Raw genomic sequence first — 25,848 nt, forward strand, 5'->3', positions numbered from 1 at the left:
CAAACTGCTGCATCTATCGAAAATCAAGTTTCTGACATGTGGTTTCAAAGTGTTGTTATCAACTTTGTAGGCTATAACTTGATTTGTATTTGCAAGAACTGTAAAACATTACAAGTTAACATTAACAAGTACTGTACCATAGGTTGTCCTATTTTCTATACCCTTCATACACTGCATGACCCTTTAGTTTCTTTTCTCATATCAGTGTATGTCATAGAGTTTAGTAGCAGAGGTGATGAGGAGGCCAAGCTGTCTTTACTCAGCTCTGTTTTTTCTGCTCCACCTTTAATTTAGAGCCATGCTGCTTCACTTTTATTAAAAATTATACGTAGGAACCTACGTTCTACCTTATTGTCTGCAGTGTTATGCCAACCCCACCTAGAGCCTGTTTAATTTCATAACGTACAATAGTGGCGTTGTGTGAGGTCGTAGCTGAGGTTGGCTACTGTGATTGTCAGTGCAGCGGGGGGCATGTGAATGGCTTAGAGCCACAGCACATTACTGGCAATCGCTTCAATGTGTCTTTGGTTTTCATCCCAGAGACTTGTGTATAATGAGTGCTGCTTGCTTGCAACAACCAAATGAAGTGTAATTATATTTGAGTGATGCCACAGCTTATTTTGGATTCTTTTACAGTCTCCACCTTTCATATTGTTCTTTAAAACGCTGAGACATTGTTCACCAAACACTCAGCAGTGTCCCATGGGTAAAGACTCTAGCTGTCTACTCAACGAGCAGCTCAAAGAGGCAGAGATAAACATAGTGTCGACAGTGATGAACAGTTGTGGTGTCCTCGTAGTCTTGTCATCAACCTCCACATGCAAACCAGGTTCTCATCAGCACACTTTAAACACACAATCCACATGCCTGATAGTGATTTCAGATTGAGAGGAAAGCAACTGTCACCGCTACATGTGTTCAGATGCACGCTTTGATGACTGATGCAAACTCACATGTGCACAGCTGACACACAAACACACCGTGTGATGTTCTCATCAGCCAGCAATGTGAAAAACAGTACGCAGAGGTCCTCAGAGGGAGAAGGAGCAGGGAACTGAACGTCCCTCTTTATCCTCCGACTCCTACAGGCCACATCTGGTGGATGGATTGATAGAGCAGAGGAGAGATACACAGAGACGGAGACGAAGGGAGAAAGAAAAATGAAACTTCCTCACTCCTTATCTGCAGAGGAGGACTTGTGGCTAGAGTTACATTTAGCATCAGCATCTTATCACAGTGAAATATGACCTGGGTAAGCACACTGCTGCCTCTGGTAGCTCTCTGCACATCTGGAGTAGGAATCGTCTGGCAAAACAAACATGATCGATACGGAAAGAATACTTTATCTGCTATTTGGAAAGTTTGAATGAGGCTGTTGTGTAATCCAGGTGACATTAATTTCTTAGTTTTTGAAAAAAAAAATGTTTTTCTTCTGAAGATCCTCCATCCAAGGAGAACCCCTATGAAGATATAGAGCTGGAGAGAAGCTGTTTGGGAAGCAAATGTGTTTCTCCTGCGTCCTCATCTCCTGTCCCTGACACGCCAACTAAGGTACCCAGTCACAATTACATCACTATAAAAACAAAGTAGATTTAATGGATGCAGTTCTATACTAAAATCACCTTCTAATGTGTCTGTTTTGCTCCATCTGCAACCCCCAGCTCTCCTCCAAGCCTGGCTTCTTCAGACAAAATTCAGAACGGCGAAGCTTCAAGCTCCTGGAACTACGCAAGACCAGCAGGGACACTGGCATCTCCTCTCCCTCCCGTATCAGCCCCCCCTCCACACCGAGCAGCCCAGACGACACCCCCTGCCTCTCTGGAGACCCGTACAATCGCAGACGGAGGAAAATCCCCAAGGTATGAGAGTTCGTGTTGCTCTGTCTGTGATTTATGTTCCAGTGTACTGCTCAGGAAGTTCGGAGCTGGTCCACTCATGCTGCTGTCTGGGGATGAGTACGGCAGGGGAACATTTTTTGACGGATATTTCCTGTCAGCGTGCCTAGAAGAAGGCCTCCCAGAAGCTGTATTGAAATGATCTTGGTATGAGCCCGGCAGATTTTGTTTATTAGTTTCAGGAGTTAAAGATGGACATCTTTCCCTTTACCTCCTTCAGATGGTGCTGAAAATCAATGGCATCTTCGAGGCGCGGAGAGGGAAGAAACGCATGAAGAGGGTGTCTCAGTCTACAGAGTCCAGCTCAGGGAGAGGTGAGGCTTCAAATATGAAAAGCAAAAAACATGAAGTCCACTAGAAATACTTTTTTTCCCCTTTCTTTAGCTTCACATCAACTGTGAAAAATCATGTCTGCCTCTGCAATGCCTCCATCAAAGAGATTGTGTTTTTGTTTGTTTTTCAGTAATTTTGCAGGATGTCTCCAACACTCGCTAACTGATTTCAGTAAGATTTGGTAGAAAGTTAGGGTATAGGCCCAGGAACAAGTGATTAGTTTCTGGTGTGATAACAGATGCAGGTGCAGGACATGCTTTGGATCCAGGAATTCTTTTAAAAGCTTTCTTAACATTGTAAGGCCATTTTCTCTCTAACATTTTCACAATTATGTCAAGTGCTACTGCTCTCCCTGGAATAAAAAAACAATCTGGCACATGAATTCCATGATTGTCTGGCGCTTCAGTTATTTTGATATGGAGGTGAAGCTTTCTTGGTTGCCCATGCACTGGAAAAAAAAACAGACAGTAGTTTGGCAGATAGAAAGACAAACTACCACTGCGATACTAACACATATATCAAGAGTATATTTGTGTAGCTCAGTCCTGCCCAGCACCCAACTTAAAAAGCGCAAAAAAATTAACTACAATAAAGTTAATCAGATCCCAAATGATGGGATGAAAACCATTAAAAATTGGCAACACAATCATTTTTGATGCTGTTATAAAATTTCTTAAAGTTTTTATTGTTAAAATAACAAATGGCAGTAGTGTGTTTTCCAGTAAAATGCTTATTTGGTCATGACAAATGGGAAAAAGGTTTCTAAAATAACTACCATTACACAGCTTTGTTTTTCATTGTAATCATAGGTGAATTCATCCCACTGCAGATACTTTTCAATGGATTATCTTTCCTACAACTCAGTTTGACCAGATATACATTACAGGTCTTTCTCCGTAAAAGGAACAATACCTCATCATCTGTACTGACTTAGTTTTATGGGCAGGGTTACATTCTGGGGTCAGTTGAGCCTGACCCATGTTTCAGAGGACTGAGTGGTGTTGCGTGGTAGTGGCTGGAAATTCCATGTGCGCTGAGTTTCCTGTGATTGTTATTTGCAGTCTCTTCACACTCTTTTTTGTTTCTTTTCCACTCTTTTTTCTGTTTCATTTAGTGACAGATGAGAACAGTGAGTCGGAAAGTGACACGGAGGAGAAACTAAAAGGTAAGAACAGAAAATAAATTCTTGCACGTACAGTAGCTAAATAGGGGATGCCTAGCAGTATAGATATACAATAGGTTTATATCTATGTCATTTAAATAAGTTACAAATAAGCAGAATAGGAGCATGTGTACAACAACTGATTCAGATCATAGTTTTCTTTCTTTTCATTGTTCCACGGTATAACTAACATCAAAAATATACACAGATGGAACTGCAGCTTACCTTACAGTGTAGCCTCACAATGACCCTCTGTTCGTGCATATGTGTGCATACATGACATGGATGGATTTGCATGAAATGTTTCTCTGTTCCTCAGCTCACAGCCAGCGGCTGGTCTCGGTCCAGTCCATGCTGAGGCAGACGGGGCGGTACCGGACCTTGGAGAGGGATCTGATGGAGTTGCAGGAGAGGAAACTCTTTGAGTATTTCATAGTAGTTGCCCTCCACAAGACCAAAGCTGGAGTCCCATACCTGCCAGAAGTCACACAGCAGTTCCCTCTCAAGGTAAAAGGGAATAGACGCGTTACTAAAGCTCTTTATTCCAAAATGAGGCACTGTAATTTTATTTTTTTAAAAAGTAACACTTCTGAAAACAACATTTTAGCTTTCCTACCTGACCAATAGTAATAATTTAACCTGCATACGCCAGTTTATGAGCACCTGGTATGGACTTTTCTGGGAAAAAAACACACCCACACTTGTGGGAACAGCAACAGCAGGTTTTATTTAAGAGTAGTAGCCTAGTAATGTTTGAGCAATGATACTGCTTCACTACTGACTAACGAAAACATGCAAAAAACTTTCATCAACAAAAAAATCCAAGAAAACGACAGTGGTTACAGTCACTGTACAGTGATGTTGTATGTTCAAAACCCTTCAATAGTGCAATGTTAACAATGTCAAGACTTACCATTATCTTATTATTTTATTGAGGCCTTTGACTATAGTCATTACTTACTTAAAAAAGTGACACTGCAGTTTTATGATGATGAACAATGAGCGTTAGGAAGAGGTTAACACAAATCTTACATTTTGTTTAGGTTATGGCAACAGAAAAAGAAGATGTCATTGTCTTAGGGTCTTAGGGTTTAACCCATAACAATGTAATCTGAAAGCTGTGTGTGTGAAACATGATTGTCTAAGACTTTAATGGTGTTATTCCTCAGGCATCATTAAATGTATTTGTTTTGACATTTTCTCTAATTCGTCTTGCAGCTTGAGAGGAGCTTTAAGTTCATGCGGGAGGCTGAGGACCAGCTGAAGGTCATCCCTCAGTTCTGTTTCCCTGACGCCAAAGACTGGGCTCCTGTCGACAACTTCCCCAGGTCAGTCCGAGTCTCACTGCTGCCACGGCACTTAAGACATAAAAAAAAAGAAACAAAACAGGGACGCAGGAATTTCCCGGCAGAGTGGTAATAGCTCAGCTGTTTTTCTTGCAAATAACCACTTGTTAGGAAAGAAGCTGAAAACCCAAAATAGAAATGACCTCGTGGCTTGTAAAGATGACTCTTCTTTCTTTAACAATAAAGCACTGACAGTGACAAATGATTACAGGGAGAGCCGGTGGATTTAGCACCTTACACCTGGTTTGTTATTACAAAATCACCTCTCTTTCTTGGCTGTTTATAATTGGCCTATTATCCAATACCTCCTAGCTTAGCCTCTCAACGTCTGCATTGTTCTGAGAAGTGATGATGTGTGTCCTGATGGTGATGGCTAATAATTACCAGAAGCCAAATGTTCGATGGGTGAGGGGCCACCAAACACACACCTGCATTGAACTGGCTGACACGCTCGCCTGTCAAGAAGGTCCTCACCGCTCAATGAATACCTGTCAGGTAGAGCTTAGGAGGTTTTGTGTGGCTATTTGCAGAGTAAGCCTGTCCTGAGGGTCTTCCCTCCCAAGTACAAAGTCATACCTTTGTTTACTGAAACACAAAGTCCAATCCAGAACGGAGTTTTCTGTTTCCACAGCAGTCTTTTATGTATGATTTTACAGCATTCCTGAATTCTCTTTTTTCCTCTCTTTGTTATCCCTAGTGAGACGTTCTCATTTGTCCTGACTGGTGAGGATGGAAGCAGGCGCTTTGGCTACTGTCGGCGGTTACTGGTATACTCTTAAGATTGTCACTAGCTTGTCCTCATTTGATTTCAATATAGATAATCCCTCATTATAAACTTGCTCATGCAATTTCCACTGCTCCTTTTACGCTTTTCTTTTCTTGTATTACCACGCAAGTTGTCAATAATTATGTCCTGAATATTTCCTGAATTTGGTTGAAAAAATGATTCAGATTCTTTTCCTGAATGTACCTTCAAAGTCTGCAAAACAAAGGCTTTGCTTTGCTCCACTGGTCTAATCCTGTGGTTGTACTTGGGTGAGCAGTCTTGTGACACTCCAGTGTTTTGAAGCTGTCTTTTTGTTGCTGGCTGTTCACAGCCCAGCGGTAAAGGCCGAAGGCTCCCTGAGGTCTACTGCATCGTCAGCCGCCTGGGCTGCTTCGACCTCTTCTCCAAGGTAGATAAAGTGAACCAAGCATGAACACAAATGCACAAAGTTCACGTAAATACTTGTCTTGCATCAAATTCAATTACATCGCAGAGAATTGCATGTGTTACACAAACACATACATACAACCCCACCCCCACTAAAACAGTATGGAGCAGTACCACCCTCTGTGCCCACAGAACCCCACCCACCCTCTGTCCGGTCTACTTTCCCACAAAGCCTTGTAGTCCTGGCTCCAGTACAGAGACACATGTGAACTGCAGCTGATGTGGTTACTGCAGTATTGAGCCTTGGATTTATATGCATGTCAACTTGTGTACATAAATATCTGTGCAGTGTACATATGCCATTGCTAAAATTGGGTTTTTAAGGATACACACATGGGCATAGAAGGATAAATACAGTATATCTGCTGTTATAGAAGATGGAAAATAGTGATAGCTGCCTCTGCATTGGAAGTACTCAGTGCTGATGATATTCTGAATATGTTTCATCTGTGTCAGATCATCTACACTATCGTTTAATACGATGCAGATGTGTCGATAGAGGAGTACACATGGTGGATTCAGGCTGTTAGCCATTTGTTATAATGACCTTTGACAATGTTTGGCTGTCTCCACTACCTACTTCACTCTTGATTCATTTATGATGGCAAAAGTGGGACTTTTACCTGGTTAAATAAAGGGAAAGAGGAAGCAACGGAATTCCATAATACCATAAATAAATGTACATTTATAAATCACAAACATAGGGGACTATGTGCATAAAATCTTTTTCAAAGTATATGTAATTTTATATTGTGATATTCATATCTAGTAATTTAAATACTTGACAGGTTAAGGTGCTTCATCACATTCATGCTATGTGTATAATATAAAAATCACTAATCAATGCTGCTCTTTGATTTGCAACACTGCTTTCAATGGCCTAAAGCACCCAAAGATATATAAAGTAAAGCTACCATGCAACATATATGCATAGATATGGCAATCTATTGATCTAATCTATTGAAATGTTAGAGCTGGGGTTCCCAATGTCTACAGTATACTGTAAATATTTGTGATTGCCGGTATTGAAATTACAGAGCCTCCTTCTCTGTGTTTTCCAGATCCTGGATGAAGTGGAAAAGAGGAGAGCCATCTCCCCTGCTCTGGTGCAGCCTTTTATGAGAGGCATCATGGAAGCTCCCTTCCCTGCTCCAGGAAGGACCATCACTGTCAAAAACTTCCTACCTGGCTCTGGGACAGAGGTGAGATGATGGTGGTGGTGTCACAGTGGAAAACAGCATTTGAACCAGTAGTTTTTCACCCCATTCTTGGAATCAAAATCCATATGCTTTTAATGTATGTGTGCAGTATGTACATTACTATCTAATAGTCTAATCTAATAGTTTTTTGACTTCCTCTCTCTCTCTTTCCTACAGGTGATAAAGTTGTGTAGGCCGTCAGATTCTCGTCTGGAACACGTGGACTTTGAATGTCTCTTCTCCTCCTTGAGTCTACGACTCCTTCTCCGAGTGTTTGCCTCTCTTCTGCTGGAGCGCAGGGTCATCTTCACTGCCGACAAACTCAGGTTGGCAACATCTTATTCCAGAGCATGATGGTTTAATCTGCTTTCCGACCTAAAGATCACATGTTTAATCCCTGATACAAGCATGAGTCCTGGGGCAAGTGGAGTCATTGCGGAATTTTAATTAATCTTTTGAATGAATCTGTGGCGATCAGATTGTTGAAGGAAGAGTTGTGATGCTGAAAAGTTTGAGGGATATGACAGAGAGACCTCAAGTCGACAAACAGTCTGAGGAAAAGAAGATCCTGACCAAGTGTGAGAGGAAGGAATGCTGTTGTGTTATACAGTCGCCTGGGGAACAATCACTTCTTCTCTGGAAAACTGTCATGGATGCCAGATAGAAAGAGTTAGGCTTAAGAGCATGACTCCAGAGCTAACACGTGTGCACAATGACGTCATCACACCCACAGTCCACTCAAAACCTTTAACTGTTTTTAACTGTTGTGGTACAACTGGTTCAACATGTGGGTTTAGCGGAATCATTACGTCCCGATTTAGTAAAAAAAAACAAACACCCACCTTGTGGTTCAGTCAATATGATACACACATACATAATACAATATGTAGTTCTCTGAGTTATACAAACTTTGTGTATCTTCCCTTTTCGCCCATGCACTGTTGTTTAAAAGGTAGTATAAGAAGCATTTATCAACAGAGTTCATAAGCAGATCACAAGTCTTTGCACATTCTCTACTGTAGAGTGGAAACTTGGCCTCGTCAATCAATTTTTTAATGAATTAACTGTGAGCAGATGCACACCCGGGAGAGATTAAGTTAACAGCATGCAGTGAGTGTGTTTGCTGCCGTTGTATAGTTTTTATAAGTGTAACATCACTCTCCCCTAAGAGATGCTTTTTAACATTCCTCTCAGGGTAACAACGAGTGTGTTGACGCAACAGGAATGAACTTCAAATTTTACGTTCCAAATTAAGAAATGGGTGGCAGGAGAGGGTATTTACCTGAGGAGTTGACTAGCACCATCTTGTGGAAGAGACTGTCCCTACCACCCCCAGTCATAAGAACCAGCTTTTAGGGATATGCTTTGCTTTTTGGAAGATTTTTGTGGCATACTTTTATACTGTGACATACTATTTTTGTGAATAACATTGAGATATTAAGTTGAACTTTATCTCTCTTGGTGCATTACTGCTGAATCAAAGAGCAAGAGTCACTTTCTATTGTGTGACACTATCACTCTCTTGACCTGCTGTACATGTCCATAGCTGAATGCGACAAGTTCACCTGCTATACAGCAAGGTGCTGGACTGTGCTTGCATATTAAAATAAACTGTACATTGAATCTTTACATAGTCACATGTAGAGGTATGTCATGTGACAATACAGAGGTATGATAATATAATATGACAAAGATAAAGAAATAATAATAATGTTGTTGAGATTAAAAGTTAATTCTTGACCATAGAAACAACAGTTGACAAAACAATCTCACCACAATCTCATCTTTTATGAGCTGTTCTGATGAAGTTTGCCCAGTTGTGCTGAAATTGTAGATATTCAAATTTTATTTTACATTCGGAGCACTTTATGTATTTCTCACACATGTTGGCAAGTAAAGTTTGAAAGTTCATTCTTTTTCCAAGGTCGAGCAAGAACTTTCAATCAATGAAACCTTCTAAAGCTCCAGAATAGCTACTAAATTGAGTGAGATTGTGGTTAGATTGTTTTAATCTAATAATAATGTCCATTATTACAGTATCTGCTGAAGGTGGATATTCCTTTTGAAGTGTAATATGCAGTTTTGTGACGGCTTGAAGGCTTACCTTGCTGTATTATCCCATCAACTAGTTGTCGCTGTTTTTTGAGCGTTAACCTTTTTCTTTCGCTCTTTCCGCAGCACATTGTCTCAGTGTTGTCATGCAGTAGTGGCTCTGCTCTACCCCTTCACCTGGCAGCATACGTACATCCCTGTGCTCCCACCCTCCATGTTGGATATTGTCTGCACCCCTACCCCTTTTATAGTCGGCCTCCTGTCCAGCTCTCTGCCTCGACTCAAAGAGCTGCCCATAGAGGAGGTGAGATGAGTTTTTTGGTTTGTGATGTAGTAACAGTGGTGCCCTTGACTCTGGGCCTCTCCTCCACTGAACAATAGCTCCAGGAAATGACGTCACTCTGCCTCTGCTCCTCCCTCAGGTCCTGGTGGTTGACCTCTGCAACAGCCGCTTCTTACGACAGGTAGAAACCATAGAAACATGTGGAAAACACTGAAAACCCATCCATTGCCACATGGAGTCACCCTTTAACTTCATTACACGAGTAGAGATTCTGCCAGATGTTATGTGAATACAGTATGTTAATTCACTGTTGACTGTATTTACATCTGTGTCTCTCCTTCCACAGCTGGATGATGAGGACTCCATTCTCCCCCACAAGCTGCAGGCGGCTCTCGAGCATGTGCTGGACAAGAGGAGGGAGCTGGCCTGTGAGAAAGGAGATCTGCCCAATGGTGACTCAGCACACTTGATACAGTATTTTCTCTGTTCAGATGTACAGTATTTATACAATATATGTATGTTTTCATCAGAGATACCAAATATACTAAAGACAGTGCTGTAAAATGATCAAGACTAAGGAATGTCTTCAGTATGGATCCCACTCTTTTCAAGAAATCCTTTTTCAGAACATCAGAACAGACCTACTGTCAATTGTCATTACATTTTTAAAAATAACATGCCTTTTTTAGTTGTTTAAGCGGCCTTAAAGACCTGGTTTAGGTGACATTAAAGTACCTACCAATCTAGGGTGTTCAGAGTATTGCCAAATATAACTTCTAGCATTTTATATGATTTCAACTTTCCATCATCACTGAGCAGATCCCTAATGTCAGCTGCCAGCTGCATTCAATAAAAATGCATTTGGGACATTTGAGACCCCTACAACTTATCATATAGCAACTTGATCACAGTTTTGTGATCCATTTAAGCATTCTTCCATGTGAAACTGTTCTTCTTGGGAAATGTTATTATTTTCCAGGACTTTTGTATATGACTGGATCTTTCAGGATTCAAAAGAGCCCTAATAATGATACTAGAAACATAGCTTTTGCTGCAATGCAGTGGTCGAAAGTGTCAAACAACCAAAAGTAATGTAGCACTACACTATAATACAGCATCACATCCAAGTTTCCATCCATAGAGTTCAGTGTATCGCTGCTTTTATGCAGCAGTTAAGAGTTTTTCATCAGTCATGCACCCTTGTAGTGTTTGTCAAACTTGGGATCGGGACGCCACATGAGGCCACAGAGTTGCACGAGATTTGATTTTATATATTTAAAAAACAATACAAAAGGTATGAAATGTGTTTTTGTATGCAATGTCATAAGATTTTTGATAGTATGTAGTGTGGCTTTTGATCTAAATAAAATGTCTCAAAAACGTCTGTCATGTGTAAAAGGTAAAATGTATGAGATGGGGAGTATCTAGGAATTTCCAGTGAGTAGGGAGTTTATTTTCCTACATTGAGTCATTGGTGTTGGTCAATCTTTTGCAGATACTGCATGTATTGGTCAATCTGTTATATGCGAAGTAAATGTCTTGTGGTTATGTCTTTTCACTCCACCCAGACTCCAGCTCCCTCAGCACGGTGGTGTCAGAGGCTTTCGTGCGTTTCTTCGTGGAGATGGTGGGTCACTACTCCCTCTTCATGGGTGGAGCAGAGCGAGAGGATGAGTCCGTCTCCTCTCCCACCTTGCCCAGCCCCTCCTCTTCCTCCCCCGCGTCCTTTCAGCGTGAGGCCTTTCGCAAAGCCGTCACGTCCAAGAGCTTGAGACGGTTCTTGGAGGTGTTCATGGAGACCCAGATGTTCACCGGCTTCATCCAGGAGAGGGATCTGCGCAGGCAGGGCCTCAGAGGTACTGAGATGTGGTTACCTGCAGTAGTGTTACAGTACAGTTTACAACCTTTACAGTAGAAATAAACACCCATAAATACTCCCTTATTCACTTGTTCTGGAGCTTTCAACCTTATCACATGGTCTTCATCAGCAGATGATTGTTGCTTAGTTTTCATGGAACTGCAGATGTTCAAACTTTCATTATACAAAGAGTCCTAAAAGTGCTCAGAAAAAACAGGAAGTAAGCTGTGGAGTTTTCTTGTAAACAAACAAAAGTCTTTGTTGGTGCATTCCAGCATATTTTGTTGATCAGTGGAATAGTGTGACACCATTGGTAGGACTGTATACTGCGTCACCCACAAGAGGGACCCACTCATAAAAAAACTGCTCCATAGCTCTACTAGAGGTCTAAAACTCCACAGGGTACCTTTAATTTGATGATCAGGACTGTGTGATATTGTTAAAAGTTTCGGAGCAATCGAGTAAGTGGACCTTGAGTGGAGATTGTTTGTCAGCTGATGTTTTCAAGGTCCGGAATGAACTGTTAAGCTCAATGATGTACAGTTTTATTAAATCTCCCTGGAATATGAGATCTCATATTAAAGGGTCTCTCTTGAATAAATAAGTTGAGGTTAAATGATATATATGCTTCTTTTTCAGTATCGTGTCAATCCATACAAATGTACTCACTAGTTTGATGTTATTCATATATCAACATTGTGAGAATGTTTTGATTTATTTTAATATTCTTTGACTTGAAGCATCTGACTTGTTCTTTTATTTCCAGGTTTGTTTGAGGTGAGAGCACAAGAGTATCTGGACTCGCTGCCTGGGAGCGAGCAACGAGGAGTCAACAAGTTCCTCAAGGGTCTAGGTGAGATTTACTGTATAGCCTCAATCAATCGATCAATCAATTATTCAACTGTAAAAATTGCTAGTTCAGTTAGAGACACTTCAAAGATTTGACCATTTATAGCAAATTATACAATTGATATTTGGGGGATTAGGATCCTGCAGAGTCCCCCTTAAACACATACATTGTTGGCCTGAGCATAATCAGCAGAGTAATTGTGGCAAGTGACAGGTTATAATGTCCATGCTGTACACTGGCATGAATATGATTAGACATTACTAGACACACAGCTGTGAATGAATCATATTGCCATATCAGCTAATACACGTGCAACCAGTCCTCTGCCTGAACTAACGCTATGATTCATTGTAAATATTTCTTTTTAATTTGATTCACGTGTTGCTTTTTTTCAGGAAACAAGATGAAATTTCTTTCCAAGAAATGATGCTTGGAGTCAGGAAGTCATCTGTGAAAGTAGGAAAAAGCAGGAAGATGTGTGCGGTTAAAAAAAAAAAGAAAAGAGGAAGACGCTCTCCCTGGACATGGAGAACGTAGAGATGGAGATGGGTCAAGGAAGACTCTGTGAAATGAACTGGACTCATAGTTTGTGAACGTGAGGGAATCTGGGGAAAGTTAGGGTTTAGCTCCCGGCTTCATTAGCCAGTCATTCCATTAGTGTTGTGAAGGGTTTACTCAGCTTGGACCAAACGCCCCTCCAACACAATAAAGCAATGTCTAACAGTGTCTTGTTGGGCTTTTCCCCAGGTTTTGATGTTTTACAGATTACAGTCAATCCCTGCAGTGTGTTACTGTATAGCACAGCACAGTGTAAATGTTTTTAGGAACAGTGTTCTCCCTTTTCTGGTCACTGACTTGTAAGTGGGGAGCGTCACTGAAGGTCCCATTTTGTACAATACTTTCCCATACATTCCAAGTATTTTCTATAGAAGCTTTTATGAATACGAATAGTACAACTTCTTCATCAACAGGAGGCTATTAAGTTAATTTATATTCTTCTTAGATAAACTTAATCTCTTTTTTAAATTTCCTTCAAATGAGTGCAAAGAAATCTCCTGTAGTTTGTAATAGGCTTTATTTAACAGAGTCTAGACCAGACTGTATGTAGACCACTTTGGGTTGTTGGGTAAATGTACCACTGTTTTAAGTAAGTTAAATTTTATTGGAAAAGGAATGAGCACCAAAAGGAAATCAATGTGAATACATCTCTCACTTGGGTTTGAGTTTAGGGTTCAGATAGACTCCATGTTGAAGGAAGATGTGTATCGTAGGCCAATCACTATCAGCGTGTTTCACAAAAGCAACTAGGTTTGCCTTAAACTTGATTGAGAATGCAATGAAAGTTTATAAATAAAGTGAATTTTTGAATTAGATGAATGACTCATTATTTTTTCACACACTGTTCCTGAGCTGCAGTGTGTTTACCTCTTGTTTTACCATTGTGAACTGACAGTGATGTCCATTAGTAATATTAATATCACATTGCTAACATTAACTACTGTTACTACCAGTAATTACTACCATAAGCTATTGGTCATACCAGACCAAGTGAGGCGGCAGCAGCAAGACCTCTGAGCTTACTGGATTGTGCCTGCGTTTGATCGCTTATGAATTCACATGCCAGGTGAAGAATGTGTAAGTTCTCGCTTTAATGAATCTTGCACTTCCATGACTTCCATGGGGGGCTGAAAAGAGACTGACTGAAAAGACTGACTGATGCAGCAGGCATGATTTTGAGGCTGAGTCAAGCTCCAAAAACACTGGATCCTATACTTCCCATAATGCAACTCAACAGCACTCAATGGGGCCTAAATCATCACAGCCAATTTGTTTTAGAAGAGACATGATTAGTTAAATGGAGATCACCCATGTGAAGCAAAGGGCTTTTAATTGATTGTAGTACAAATACACCTGTATCTGCAAAAGTACAATTTTCGATGAGTGAGTATTGTTGCAAAAGCTGCATGAAGACAAAGGAAAAAACACAAGTCAGGGCTTCAATACAAGATCATGTCCATGCCACTGAACATCCCCTGGAGTTCAACTAAATCAGTCATTAAGGTGGAACCATTGTGGCGCAGCAGTGAATCTGCGTAAAGCAGGCCGTCCTGTACTGTACAGTCCTTTCATTTATTTTAGCACAGTGGTTGTTCCTGAACAGGCCATCATCTCCAGCTGAGCAGAACTGCTAACCTCAACTCAACTGGTGAGTGTAAAAAGCAACTTTTGGTGGGATAAATGTGGTATACTGGAACACCAGCTGCTGCTAACTTTTTGACACAAAGATGATCAATTTGTCAATTCATAACTACAGGAAGATTCCAGGTCACATTACCAGTAGAAAGGTCTTACAGTGTGTGGTGTCACTCTCTGAAGATGGGTCTTGCCAGTGAACCGGCGCTATGTCATACTCACAGTGTCCACTGGAGGTCTCTGTTACCCAGTTCATGTCATACTGCATGTGTCGCCAGGCAGAGTCCAAAGTTCAGAATCACATCTCAGGCAATTAGGCCTCTAGGCCTTTAATGACTTGCACAACATGCCAGAGTCCAACACTATTATTGCTTGTGTTTGCTTATGTGTGAGAATATAAGCAAAGGATGGGTGGCTGACTTATATTTAGCTTTACAGAAATATATTATATCTTCTCTTGAAATACTGTGAGGATACGAAATATCTAATATCAGGTGGTGTAGGGTATAAACAAATTAATGTTATGACATGAAGCCTAAAGAAAAAAAAAACTTGTGTTACAGTCTGCTGCAACATACTCAATATTAACGTTAAAGCCGGGGTTATCCGCTGAGGTAAAGTGGCACAAAGAGGATAAAATGAACTCCACTTATTGTTTATAATAAGGCAACAAAGCCTTTAGTTCATTTTTAATAACGAGCGAAAAGGAGACCCTGTAGCTTACATCTTGCACATTTACTACCTAAATAATAAGTTCTCATGTGGGCTAAAGTTGGACACTTCAAACTAAGATAAAGTTGAATAAACTTTATTCCCACAACAAGAAAGACTAAAAGAGACTAATCTAATTCAGGTTTCAGAATTATTTTGTGTTTGTGTTCCTCCTCCTAAATGACAGTTTCCTCAGGCTTTTACATTATACTTTACAGTATCTGTTTATTTCCTTTGCACCCCCCCTCACCACCCTTTCCTTTGCTTTCCTTTCCTTTTTGGAGCCCTCCTCCTCCTCCTCCTCCCCTTCGTCATTACGTGTTGACCGATCAGACCTGCCTCCCTCCCCTCCCCTCACCTCTCCTCCCCTCCTTCTCTCCCTTGGTCTTTTTCTCTGGCTTTTTCCAGGCTTCATGTCATACCACGGCTAATTCCTGAAATTCCTGCCCTCCTCTCGCTTCAAACAAACGGCTTCAGGAAGGAGACCAGGCAGCAGAAACCCCCCAAAAAGTCACTCTTCATTTAAAAAAACCCTATAATATTGCTCCACCTGCCTGCCTGCCAGACTGCTATTAGAGCCTCACCAGGTAAGCTCCTACAAGTGTTTCATAAAGTGTTGCTCTCTGCTTCAAACTGCGTCTTCTGTCGGAGTGTAAACTTTCAGCTTGTTGAATATTGTGCATGTGAAGTCAGTCTTTCACACCGCTGTCTCTCTGAATCATTCTCACTCACTGTCGGAGATAACATTCCTCAAATATCTCGCATTTCTTCGCTCAAATTCCTACATTTTTCCCTGTGATTCCTGCGCTGGAGTGAGTGTGTGTGCGTGCTTTGACTTCCTGTCCTTCAGCCGGAACTTTTCGCTGCTTTTTGGGGGAATAACGTCACGGCCGTGCAGTCAAACATTAGCGGCAGTCTGGTGAAGTTTTACACCGGGAAACTGAGATCATTCAAACAGTGTATTTATTAACGCGCACGTTTTAATTCAGAGGGTGTTTTTTTTTCTTCTATCAACAAGTGTGAGTAGACTGGAAGTGGCTCGACCCAGCAGCGCTGTGACTGTTTATGTTTCTCTGTCTATGACGGGATTTAATTGTCTTTTTAGATTTAGAATTAAAACACCAGTTTTTTAAAGACTCGTGATTCAGATCCTAAAAATGCCAAAATGTAAAAACACTACTTGTGTCACAAATAAATGTTCTGCTTTCAGACATGCAGTCAAGGAAAGGTAAACAGTATACAGTGGTAGAAGTATTCAGATTTAACTTAAAAGCAGCAGTACCACAATGTAAAAATACTAGGCAACTATTTTATGATTGTTATTGATGCATTTTAATGTTGTAGCTGGCCTATGTGAAGCTGGTTTACTTATTATATGTTTTTTAAATGTTTAAAGTAACTAGTAACTACAGCTGTCAGATAAATTAAGTGCAGTACAAAGTATATATTCCCTCTAAAATGTAGTGAGGGAGAAGTATAAAGAAGCAGCAACAGGTAGAAGAAACAAGAAGTGAAAATACTCAAGTACAAGTAGCTTACAGATGAATTGTACTGAAGTAAATGTACTTTCCACGTCTGAGTACATGTATCATCAGCAAAGTAAAGTGTCAAAAGTAAAAGCACTCCTGATGCCGGATGGTCGCTTCCTAAACATTTTATTATTATCCTGTATATATATATATACTATATATTGATTATTAGTTTTATTAATTGATTAAGTGAAGTGGAGCTAATTTTTAACTATAAACCTTTGTGTAGTTTAGTGCATGATATTTTGTACATCATATGATTTGTTTTCAAAATCTAAAAATCTACAAAGTAACTATAACTGTCAGAAATCATACCTCATAGTACAATGCTTGTGTAAATTTACTTAGTTACTTTCCACCACTGGATGTCAAAGTGTTCAGTATATACTGTTTATTCTTGCTGTACATGGCTGATATCATATGTGAATATGCTTTTGTTCTGTTATCATCTTGCCGAATGTAATCATCTAAAATAATACGCACATTTAACTACAGGTGAAAAGCATGGTCAGTGCTGCAGCACAAGTGCTTACAGGTTTTGGTTTTGTTTGCAGAGTTTTTGGGAAATGTTCAGTGGTGTAAAGTTACTAAGTAATTGGAAGTAATTGCACTTTATGTCAATATTTCCATTTTATGGAAATAAAATGTTTGTTTGTTTTTTTACCTCCACTACATATGAGAGGGAAATACTGTACTTTTTAATCAACTACATTTATTTAACATCTTTAGCTTCAAGTTACTTTGCAGATTAAGATCTTACATAAGAAACATAATCAGCTTATGAAATATGGTGCATTGTGAGAGATGAAACTACCCAACAGTGTAGAGAGTAGTTAACACTGGCTCCACCTCGATCAACTACATCTATGTACCTACTAACATGTACCTGCTTACACTGTTGTGCATCAGCAACAATAATCAGTTATTATAATATATAGTAATATAACACTGACTGGTTTTCTGGCATTCTGCTGCATAATGAGTACTTATAGTTTTATTACTTGATTAGCTTTCACTTAAGTACGATTCAGAATGCAGGACTTTTGTAGCAGAGTATTTTGTACTACTGCTACTTGTACTTTAGTAAAAGATCTGAATACTTGAGACATAAGTGATGATATGGGGTGTCTGATTCTATTATTCTATTAATATACTCATTTTGCTTAAAAGAATGACGTAAAAGATGAATCGATAATCAAAATTGTTGCAGCTTGACTTTTAAATCGTGTGATGGACTCAGCATGATACTCAAATTTACCAAATGTGCTTCTGCAAACGTTGAAAAGTGTCCAGACTTCCATCTTGTGTATAATGTGTGAATACTGTACGTCTGTGTGTGATAGACTTTGTATTGTACGATATATTTCAATAGATCATGAGAGCTGAAGTCAGCTCTCTCAGCCAGAGATGGCTAACGGACAGGGCTTGCCGCATTGTGTGTGTGTGTGTGTGTGTGTGTGTGTGTGTGTGTGTGTGTGTTAGAGGGCAGCTGAGAGGAGTGTGTTTTCCAGAGGGGCAACAGGTGGAATGGAGCAGGGTGACAGTGTGACGGGGGGTAAAAAACACACCTGTCAAAGCTTCCTCTGAAGTGTCTGACAGCCAGAGTCTTTTTTTTCCAGGCCTTGGCCTTTTTGTTTTCAAGGATTTGGGTTCACTATTGTCTCAGACAGATGAATTATACTGTAGTGTGAACTCTAAGGTTATTTTGTTTGCACTGCAGCAGCATTTGTGTGTGTGTGCTTTTGAATCAGGGGGTTGATATGTGTTCATGTGTGGGTGGATGTGACTGGGCCTAGAGGTGGATGTGTGTGTGTTTGTGTGGGTGAATGAGTGGAACAAGTAAGAAGTGAAAACCTTGTTTACGAGTCAGAGTGTGTGTGTTTGTGTGTGTTGAGTTGCCCTGAGACAGTTCCTCTCCACAGCGGAGGAGGGTTTTTTTTTTTTGCTGTGCTCATCCCACATACCGGTCATTCCTCCTCCGCTCGCACAAGAGAAACGAATAATGCCTCAGATATGAGCCTTGTAGAACAAAGACTTTCTGCACCCCTCCTCCTCCCCCCCAGCGCTCTGCACCCACAGCTCTGTGCAGTGTGTGTGTGTGACTGTGCTGTCCATTGATTCCAGCCAGTCTGATGGATCTTTCTGTTGGATTATCTGGGGCTGATCTGATAGACCCTCTGTCCTCTCTGGATGCCATTAGATAAGGAGTTGGAGCTGTGGGGTTTGTATAATGGCAAAATAAATATACAAATATACAGGTTTCAGCTTATATCATTATATAAATATAAAGCTGCATTTCTATGAATTTAAACCTGCCATAGTATCAACTTATGAAGTTGATATGGCAAATTTCTGATATGTATATGTCACTGGGTTTAGGAAAATGTGATGGCCATTATTTACTATTTTTAACATTTTATAGACCAGTTGATTAATCGATGAAATAATTGGCAGAATCAATCATGAAAATAATTGTTTTTTTGTATCATTGTGTGCATGTTTGTTTGAAGGAGGTGTTTGCTCTCTGCATGTTCAAGTGAACATGAGTCCCTAACATCTAAGATGCGAAACACACTGTGTTGTATATGCATGTGTAGTGTGCAGAGTTTGGAGACTCCCACTGGTGCAGCCCAGTGGGACTCTGTGCCAGAGAACATGTGATCTCAGCAAAAAACTAACAAAACAAACCCGTTTGTTTCCATCGACTCTCATTGCGACTTTCCATCGCATAGCCTGATCCTAAATTGCTGCCTTATTATCAGACTGTTTCCTGCCTTTACATTCCCGGCCTGATTAGTGGAGATTGTGACCAGTTGAGTACACACACACGCTTACACACACACCCCCACTTAGCAAATACTCAACATACATACATACATACATACATACAGTGAGTTGTGGCAAGTAATGTTGTTTTTTTGGAGTTTTTAGCACAGCAGACAAATAAACATACACAAATAATTCAGGTTTTATCCATCCTTAAATGTTTATAATTAAATATTGACCTGCACTACCATACACTCTGACCTTTGCACGTACTCCTATTGATTGCTGATAATGATAGTGGCCACCTTGGAATTTAGATGCTGTAGTTGTTGTGTTAAATATCATCATTTGGGGGTGGCTGTGGCTCAGGAGGTAGATCGTCCACTGATCGCAGGGTTGGCGGTCGATCCCCACCTCCTCCTGTCCACATGTCGAAGCCTCCTTGGACAAGAAACTGAACCCCAAATTGCTCGTGTGAATGAATGAATGAGAGACATAATCCTGTCTTTGGATAAAATTATATTATTATTATATCATATCATTATATAAATGACAACAAGAGCTCTGTGAGGCTATATTTAACTAGATGCTAACATCACAATGGTAAGATTCTCACAGTGGCAATATGCTGATGTTTACCACGTGTTAGCATGTTTACATGTGCTAATCAGCACTAAACACAAAGTACAGCTGAGGTTAATGGGAGTGTTTGTTTTTGCAGGTATTTGGTCATAAACCAAAGTTTTGGACAGAGTGAAATTTTAGTGGCTCTAAAGGAGAAGTCAGAGGATCACAGAGGACCCCATGAATGTCTGTGCAAACTTTAATGGAAATCCATCCAAGAGTTGTTAAGATATTTTAGTCTGGACCAAAGTGGTGAACCAAATGACCGACTGACCGTGGATTACCATCCATAGAGTAATGTGTTCAGGCCTCAGTGCCCCGTGTAGCCTAGCTACCCGTCCACCCGGCTGGCACAGGGCAATGCAGGACAAAGGTGAACAGAGGCTCAGCTCACCTGCAGCTGCTTGTGGTGTTTGCCTCTCTTTTGGTGTATATGTGTATGTGTCAGTGTGTGTATTGAAGGGAAGGCTTTATTGTTTGACTGCTACAGTGTGTGTGTGTGTGTGTGTGTGTGTGTGTGTGTGTGTGTTTATGTCTTGCATATGAATGTGCTTGGATGGCTTTTGTGAGTGTGTGTGTGTGTTTGTTTAAGCATATTTGGGTCATGTGTGATGTGTGGGCCCCTCTTTGTTTTTTCCTCATAATTTGATGCCACGAGTGAGTTTGTCTCTGTTGGTCAGTGTCTGTGTGTGTGTGTGTGTGTGTGTGTGTGTGTGTGTGCAGTTGTGTTAAGGGGTGGGGGGTAGTTGGAGGGTTACGTGGCCCCCTGACCACAGCACCAGCTGGGGGATTATCCCATTGAGCGGATCCAGAGAAGAGGGGCCTCGCCTGGGGGTGGATGAGGGACTGGACCGGACGGGGGGAGAGAGGGGGTAATGGGGGGAGTAGATGGAGGGGTGCTGTTTTAAGGCATGGCTTAGGTTAATTAACCTCCTACACACTTTGACTGAGGCACCGAGCTACACACTAATGGTTTATGGCCTCCACAAACCTCTCAGTGACCTACAGAGGCCCGAGCCACTGCATTTAGTGTAAAATCAGTAAAAAACAATGGAAATGGCCAATTTGAGTTATGTTTTGTGATTTAGTTTTGTGGCTCACTGTTGAGTAGCTGGTCGGCTCGTGATCAAGATTAGGGCTTATTGGATTGTGCACCAGAAAGACTTTTAACTAATTTGAGTTTTTATGTGTGTGATTTCATTCAGAAAAGTTGTATTTAGATTAGTTTTGCTTTGCTTTCATTAAAGGTAAGAATGTCAGCGTTGGAGCTGATTAGCACCATGAGGAAAAACGTTACATGTTGTGTGCTTTGCTTTTCTAATTAGTTAGTTTTCAGTGATTTTGTTGTGTTGCTTTATGGCAACAAAACTATTAAGTATATACAGTAACATTATTGTAGGTGTAATGGCACTCTTTGTTTCAGATAAAAGTTTTGCCATGCTAACTTTTGAAAATGTCTTTTTAACATAAGCTGTAAAAGCAATCAGATACTAAAACCTTCACAGCCTCACGAGAGACGACCTGTTAACTAGTTGATTGTGAACAATGTCACACTCACTTCAGTGTGGTTCACTTCTGACTGTGTTGGTTCAAAGGTTAGACTGTTATTTTCATATCGTGGAAAAGTTAATGGAGAATATTTCTAGGGCTGCAACTAACAATGATTTTTATTATACGACTAATCAATGAATCTAAACAATAAAACTGTACTGTACCCAAAGACATTCAATTTAGCGTCACAGAAAACTCAAAAATTAGCGAATATTTAAAATTCAGAAGCTGGAATGGGTCAAGTTTTGGCAGTTTTGCTCAAATTCCAATGAATTAATTATCAAAATATTTGTAGATTATTTTCCTGTCGATCAATGAATCAACTAATCGTTTCAGCTCTAAATATTTCCACTTTGTAGAAGAGTGATACCAGTAATGAGTAGTTTAGTATCACAACTGAGAACTATTTTTGTGATGGAATTCTTTTTATTAATCATTCAATCTATAAAATATCACAAGTTCCCAGATTTGATTGTTTGTTTCATTTGCCCACCAGTCTGATATTTAATTTACATTTATGCAAAACAGAAAAGCAGCAAATGTTTGGCAGTTAATCGTTTCTGTACTGCATTTGTTCACTCATTAAAAATCCTACTAACACTGTTAGATGTGATTTAAAACAGGTATTGATTGAAATGAGACATATTGATTGAATTCCCCGAGTCTTCATGAGTATGTATTCGTATTACCAGTAATGACACAACAGAAAATGTATTTTAAATACTTTTTCAAAAGCCATTTTCACCCTGACAGGAATACATTTCTGGGGGGAAACATTTTAAATTGAATTATGTATCAGCAGGAAATATAAGGTAGTGACAGCATCAATCCAAAATACTATAAATACTTACTTGATATTTGTACTAATACTATCAGCACTGATATCAGCCTTCAAAAATCCATATCAATCATACATATCATGTATATCTGTGGAGAGTGTGTGGTGAACGTAGCTTTGAGTTTGTCTAGTCTGCTCTCTAAGTGTTTCTGACTGAGTCTGTTAGTGTGTTGGTGTTTGTTTGTGTGGGCATGAGTTTATTTTATCACCCTCTACGTCTACATCTGTTTATACGTGTGTGTGTGTGTGTGTGTGTGTGTGTGTGAGAGAGTGAGAGAAAGAGATGGGGAGAATGGCTGACTGACCGGACACTTTACAGGAAGTGTTGTAGAACATCAGGGGGCTCAGAGGAAGAGCAAGGGGGGAACAGGACTGGCTGGAGAGTCTTATTCACTCCCTACAACACACTGACTCACTCACCAGATAACAGAGACCCCTTCTCAGCCGTAGGCTCGCATTGAGACCCCTGTACCACCTCCACACGTAACACACACACACACACACACACACACTTATGTTTGGGATTATAAGTGACGTAATGGTCACAGCTTTTCTTTTTGTTGCCCTAAATGGACACAGAGGTCTCTTAGTTTCATGGCAGGAAAACGGTGGATGACAAAGACAAAGCTCTGTTTGTGTTGACTCATGAGTTTGAGAGTTCTTTCTTCACCGTGTCCTATGATCCGTGCCCGTTTCCATTTTTCTCCTTCCCGTCCGCTGAGAGGAAGAGGTGGAGCAGACGTGTGTCTCATACTCTCCACCCAAATGTATAAGCACTGTGTGCACATCCTAAACAAGTTGGTGTTTAGAGAAAACAGGATATGAATGTGTTGGTAGACGTTTTTCAAGTGAAACATCCCCATGCTGCCACATTTTTCTTCTGTCTTCAAGAGCCAGTGGACTGTCGAGTTAGTCCTTTTAACTAGTCAGCTGGTTATTGTAATACTACCCCACCCAAAACACTGCACAAACACATTGATTAGAATCTCAGCTGAGGATCTCTAACTTTAATAACGCAGTCGGCTGTGGTACCAATGAAGAAATGGACAACATAAAAAGCCTCCCGGTCTTAATATCCTGATATGATCCTCCTTGGCATGTGTGTCTAAGTGTGTCTGAGGACAGTGATCCCACTTTAATGTGTCTCCTCATTTGTTGATTTTAGCCCCCCCCCCCTCCTCTGCCTGCTGCTGTCTCAACACTAGGTGCCACTTTATTTGTTTTCACTAACCTAATTTATGATCTGAGGCGCTCTTTCCAAGTCGGGATTATGAGCTGTTTGTATTGTATGTAGCAGCTAGGTCACCTGGTCTCAGACATAATATCAGTGACATAATATTTTACAAACCATATTTAGGATGAAAACCTTGTTAGTCCGATTTCGGTGGCTTTCGTGTTTTGAATTTAATGTGAAGGATTACATGGTCTGCAAATTTTGGACCCCTTTAGTTTATGAGACCCTGTAAAAAAGTATAGTGGATTTTAGAAATGTCCTCCTTACACCAGGCCAATTTAATCATCCTTTTCTTGCTTTCCTAGGACTGCCCTGCCACATCCAGACCATCATCATCATCACATCTGTGGATTTCATATAGGCAGACCCACTCCCTGCAGCCTCCTCCCTTTCTCCTACCATCATCTCCCTCAACCCTGACCCTCCACCCCCTGCTCTGTGGTCCCCTTTCCGTCGTCCCACCACGTCTGCGGAGTGGGTGCCGGCTCCCTCCCCCAGGGGTGGGAGTGAGGAGCTGGGGGACACGCTCGACAAACCCCTGGAGAATGATGCGGAGGGCGTGTGGAGCCCGGACATCGAGCAGAGCTTCCAGGAGGCCCTGGCCATCTACCCACCCTGTGGCCGCAGGAAGATCATCCTCTCTGATGAGGGCAAGATGTACGGTACGCCCACCTTTATCGTCATACTATCCATGTGCCTTTTTCTTGAATGGGATGATAAATCCAACACCTGAAGATCGGCTCACATGCAGGATAATGCTCTTTAGTCATAGTCTATCATTTTTTACAATAATATGAGAATTTCAGTTTCAGTTTAAATAATAACCGGCAAATTCCTGTTTTTATACTGAACACAAAGTAGCCATTTGTTTTTTATTTATGTGACTTTTATTAAATCACCACTGGTGCAATGGTGAACAAAATGCCAGAGGGAAGTAAAGAGGAAATAGAGAGAAGCTCTGGGAGCTAATGTGACTGACAAGCGCTAGCCTAGCCAAGTAGCTCGCCAGCTGCAGCAGCTCACCAACTAGCCCTGCAAGTAGTCACTAAGTCACTAAATAACTAAAAAACAAATGTGACTTTGTGGTCTGACCAGAGCCATACTAGCTTGTTAATAAGGTGTTGCAAAGGGGCTTCCTGCAAAGGGGCTTCCTGCAAAGGGGCTTCCTGCAAAGGTGCGCGGTGCACCTTGAATTAAAAACCTCCTACTATAACCGTGTGCTCCAGACATCATCATGCAACACACATCTGCAGTGTAGTGGGGCACAAACAGACAAATAGACATTTGTTTCACATACTCTTTCCCACACACACACACACACACACGTGTTCACCACCACTCCTCGTGTTCATGTTTCACATCACTCCTGTTTCCTGCACAGCTGTCAGCTCCACGTGGTCCCATAGTGTACAGTATGATGGCATGATGTGTCAGAAACAGGCGCACACGCTCTTATCACTCCGTCTTATATACACACATACACAATATGCCTCTCATGCAGACTTCCATGCGTTCATCTTCTACCAGAAGCCATGATGTTTAACTGAGAATAAAAACAATACACGTAAAAAAGCAAAGGTGCATTTCTATCCGATTCCAAAACAATGACAAATCAATGAAAACCCTCATCAACATACGGGGAGTTATTTGGTCTAGACATTTGTTCCATTGTCCTTGTGGCAGTGATAGTGGAGAGAACTTCACAGTAAGCTCCAAATCACTCATCCCAAACAGGCTCAGAGGAATGGGGATAATACTCTCTTCCTACCAAGAGTACATTGTTTATGATTAAATGGCATGGATGCTAACTTTGTGTGTTGTTGCCTCAGGTAATTTAAAAAAAGTACATTTTGCTGGGGTTTCCCACACTAGCTGTAGCTCAGCCAGATATCACGTTGTTTGCGTTATTTGGCCAGAGATCATTGTTTACTTGTTTACTTGAGATCTGTTTTGTTTGTTTTTTTTCAATCAATCCTGAAATAATGAGTTGAAGTTTGGAGCAGCAAAATAACTTCACCCAGAGATTCACTGAGGAAAGACCTGCTATAATGTCATTGCCAAACAGGTGTTGGGAAGGTGAGGTGACATTCCTCCATGACATCTTGCTGAAAGATGTTTGGTAACAGATGGCTTGGCCATGGTGTGTCCCCCTGCCTGACTGTTTGATAGTGGATCTGGTCTTTGGAAAAAGGGCGGACGGAGGTAGTGGCG

General features: G+C 40.8%; 1 protein-coding gene across 1 annotated transcript in view; it reads left to right on the top strand.

Moving 5' to 3' along the window:
• LOC139286033 (DENN domain-containing protein 2A) overlaps positions 1–13,562 on the top strand; it is a 36,043-nt gene extending 22,481 nt beyond the window's left edge. The window contains exons 6-21 of the mRNA XM_070906688.1: positions 1,439–1,551; positions 1,662–1,859; positions 2,116–2,209; positions 3,343–3,393; positions 3,710–3,897; positions 4,609–4,718; positions 5,434–5,503; positions 5,834–5,911; positions 7,011–7,151; positions 7,326–7,474; positions 9,327–9,504; positions 9,623–9,664; positions 9,830–9,935; positions 11,052–11,339; positions 12,108–12,194; positions 12,587–13,562. Coding sequence (XP_070762789.1) covers positions 1,439–1,551; positions 1,662–1,859; positions 2,116–2,209; positions 3,343–3,393; positions 3,710–3,897; positions 4,609–4,718; positions 5,434–5,503; positions 5,834–5,911; positions 7,011–7,151; positions 7,326–7,474; positions 9,327–9,504; positions 9,623–9,664; positions 9,830–9,935; positions 11,052–11,339; positions 12,108–12,194; positions 12,587–12,618 — 1,925 coding nt within the window. The 3' untranslated portion in view covers positions 12,619–13,562. The remainder of the gene's footprint in view (positions 1–1,438; positions 1,552–1,661; positions 1,860–2,115; positions 2,210–3,342; positions 3,394–3,709; positions 3,898–4,608; positions 4,719–5,433; positions 5,504–5,833; positions 5,912–7,010; positions 7,152–7,325; positions 7,475–9,326; positions 9,505–9,622; positions 9,665–9,829; positions 9,936–11,051; positions 11,340–12,107; positions 12,195–12,586) is intronic.
• Positions 13,563–25,848: the final 12,286 nt, after the last annotated feature.

This window comes from Enoplosus armatus, chromosome 6 (genome assembly GCF_043641665.1).
Source record: "Enoplosus armatus isolate fEnoArm2 chromosome 6, fEnoArm2.hap1, whole genome shotgun sequence".
NCBI classification, from domain to species: Eukaryota; Metazoa; Chordata; class Actinopteri; order Centrarchiformes; family Enoplosidae; genus Enoplosus; species Enoplosus armatus.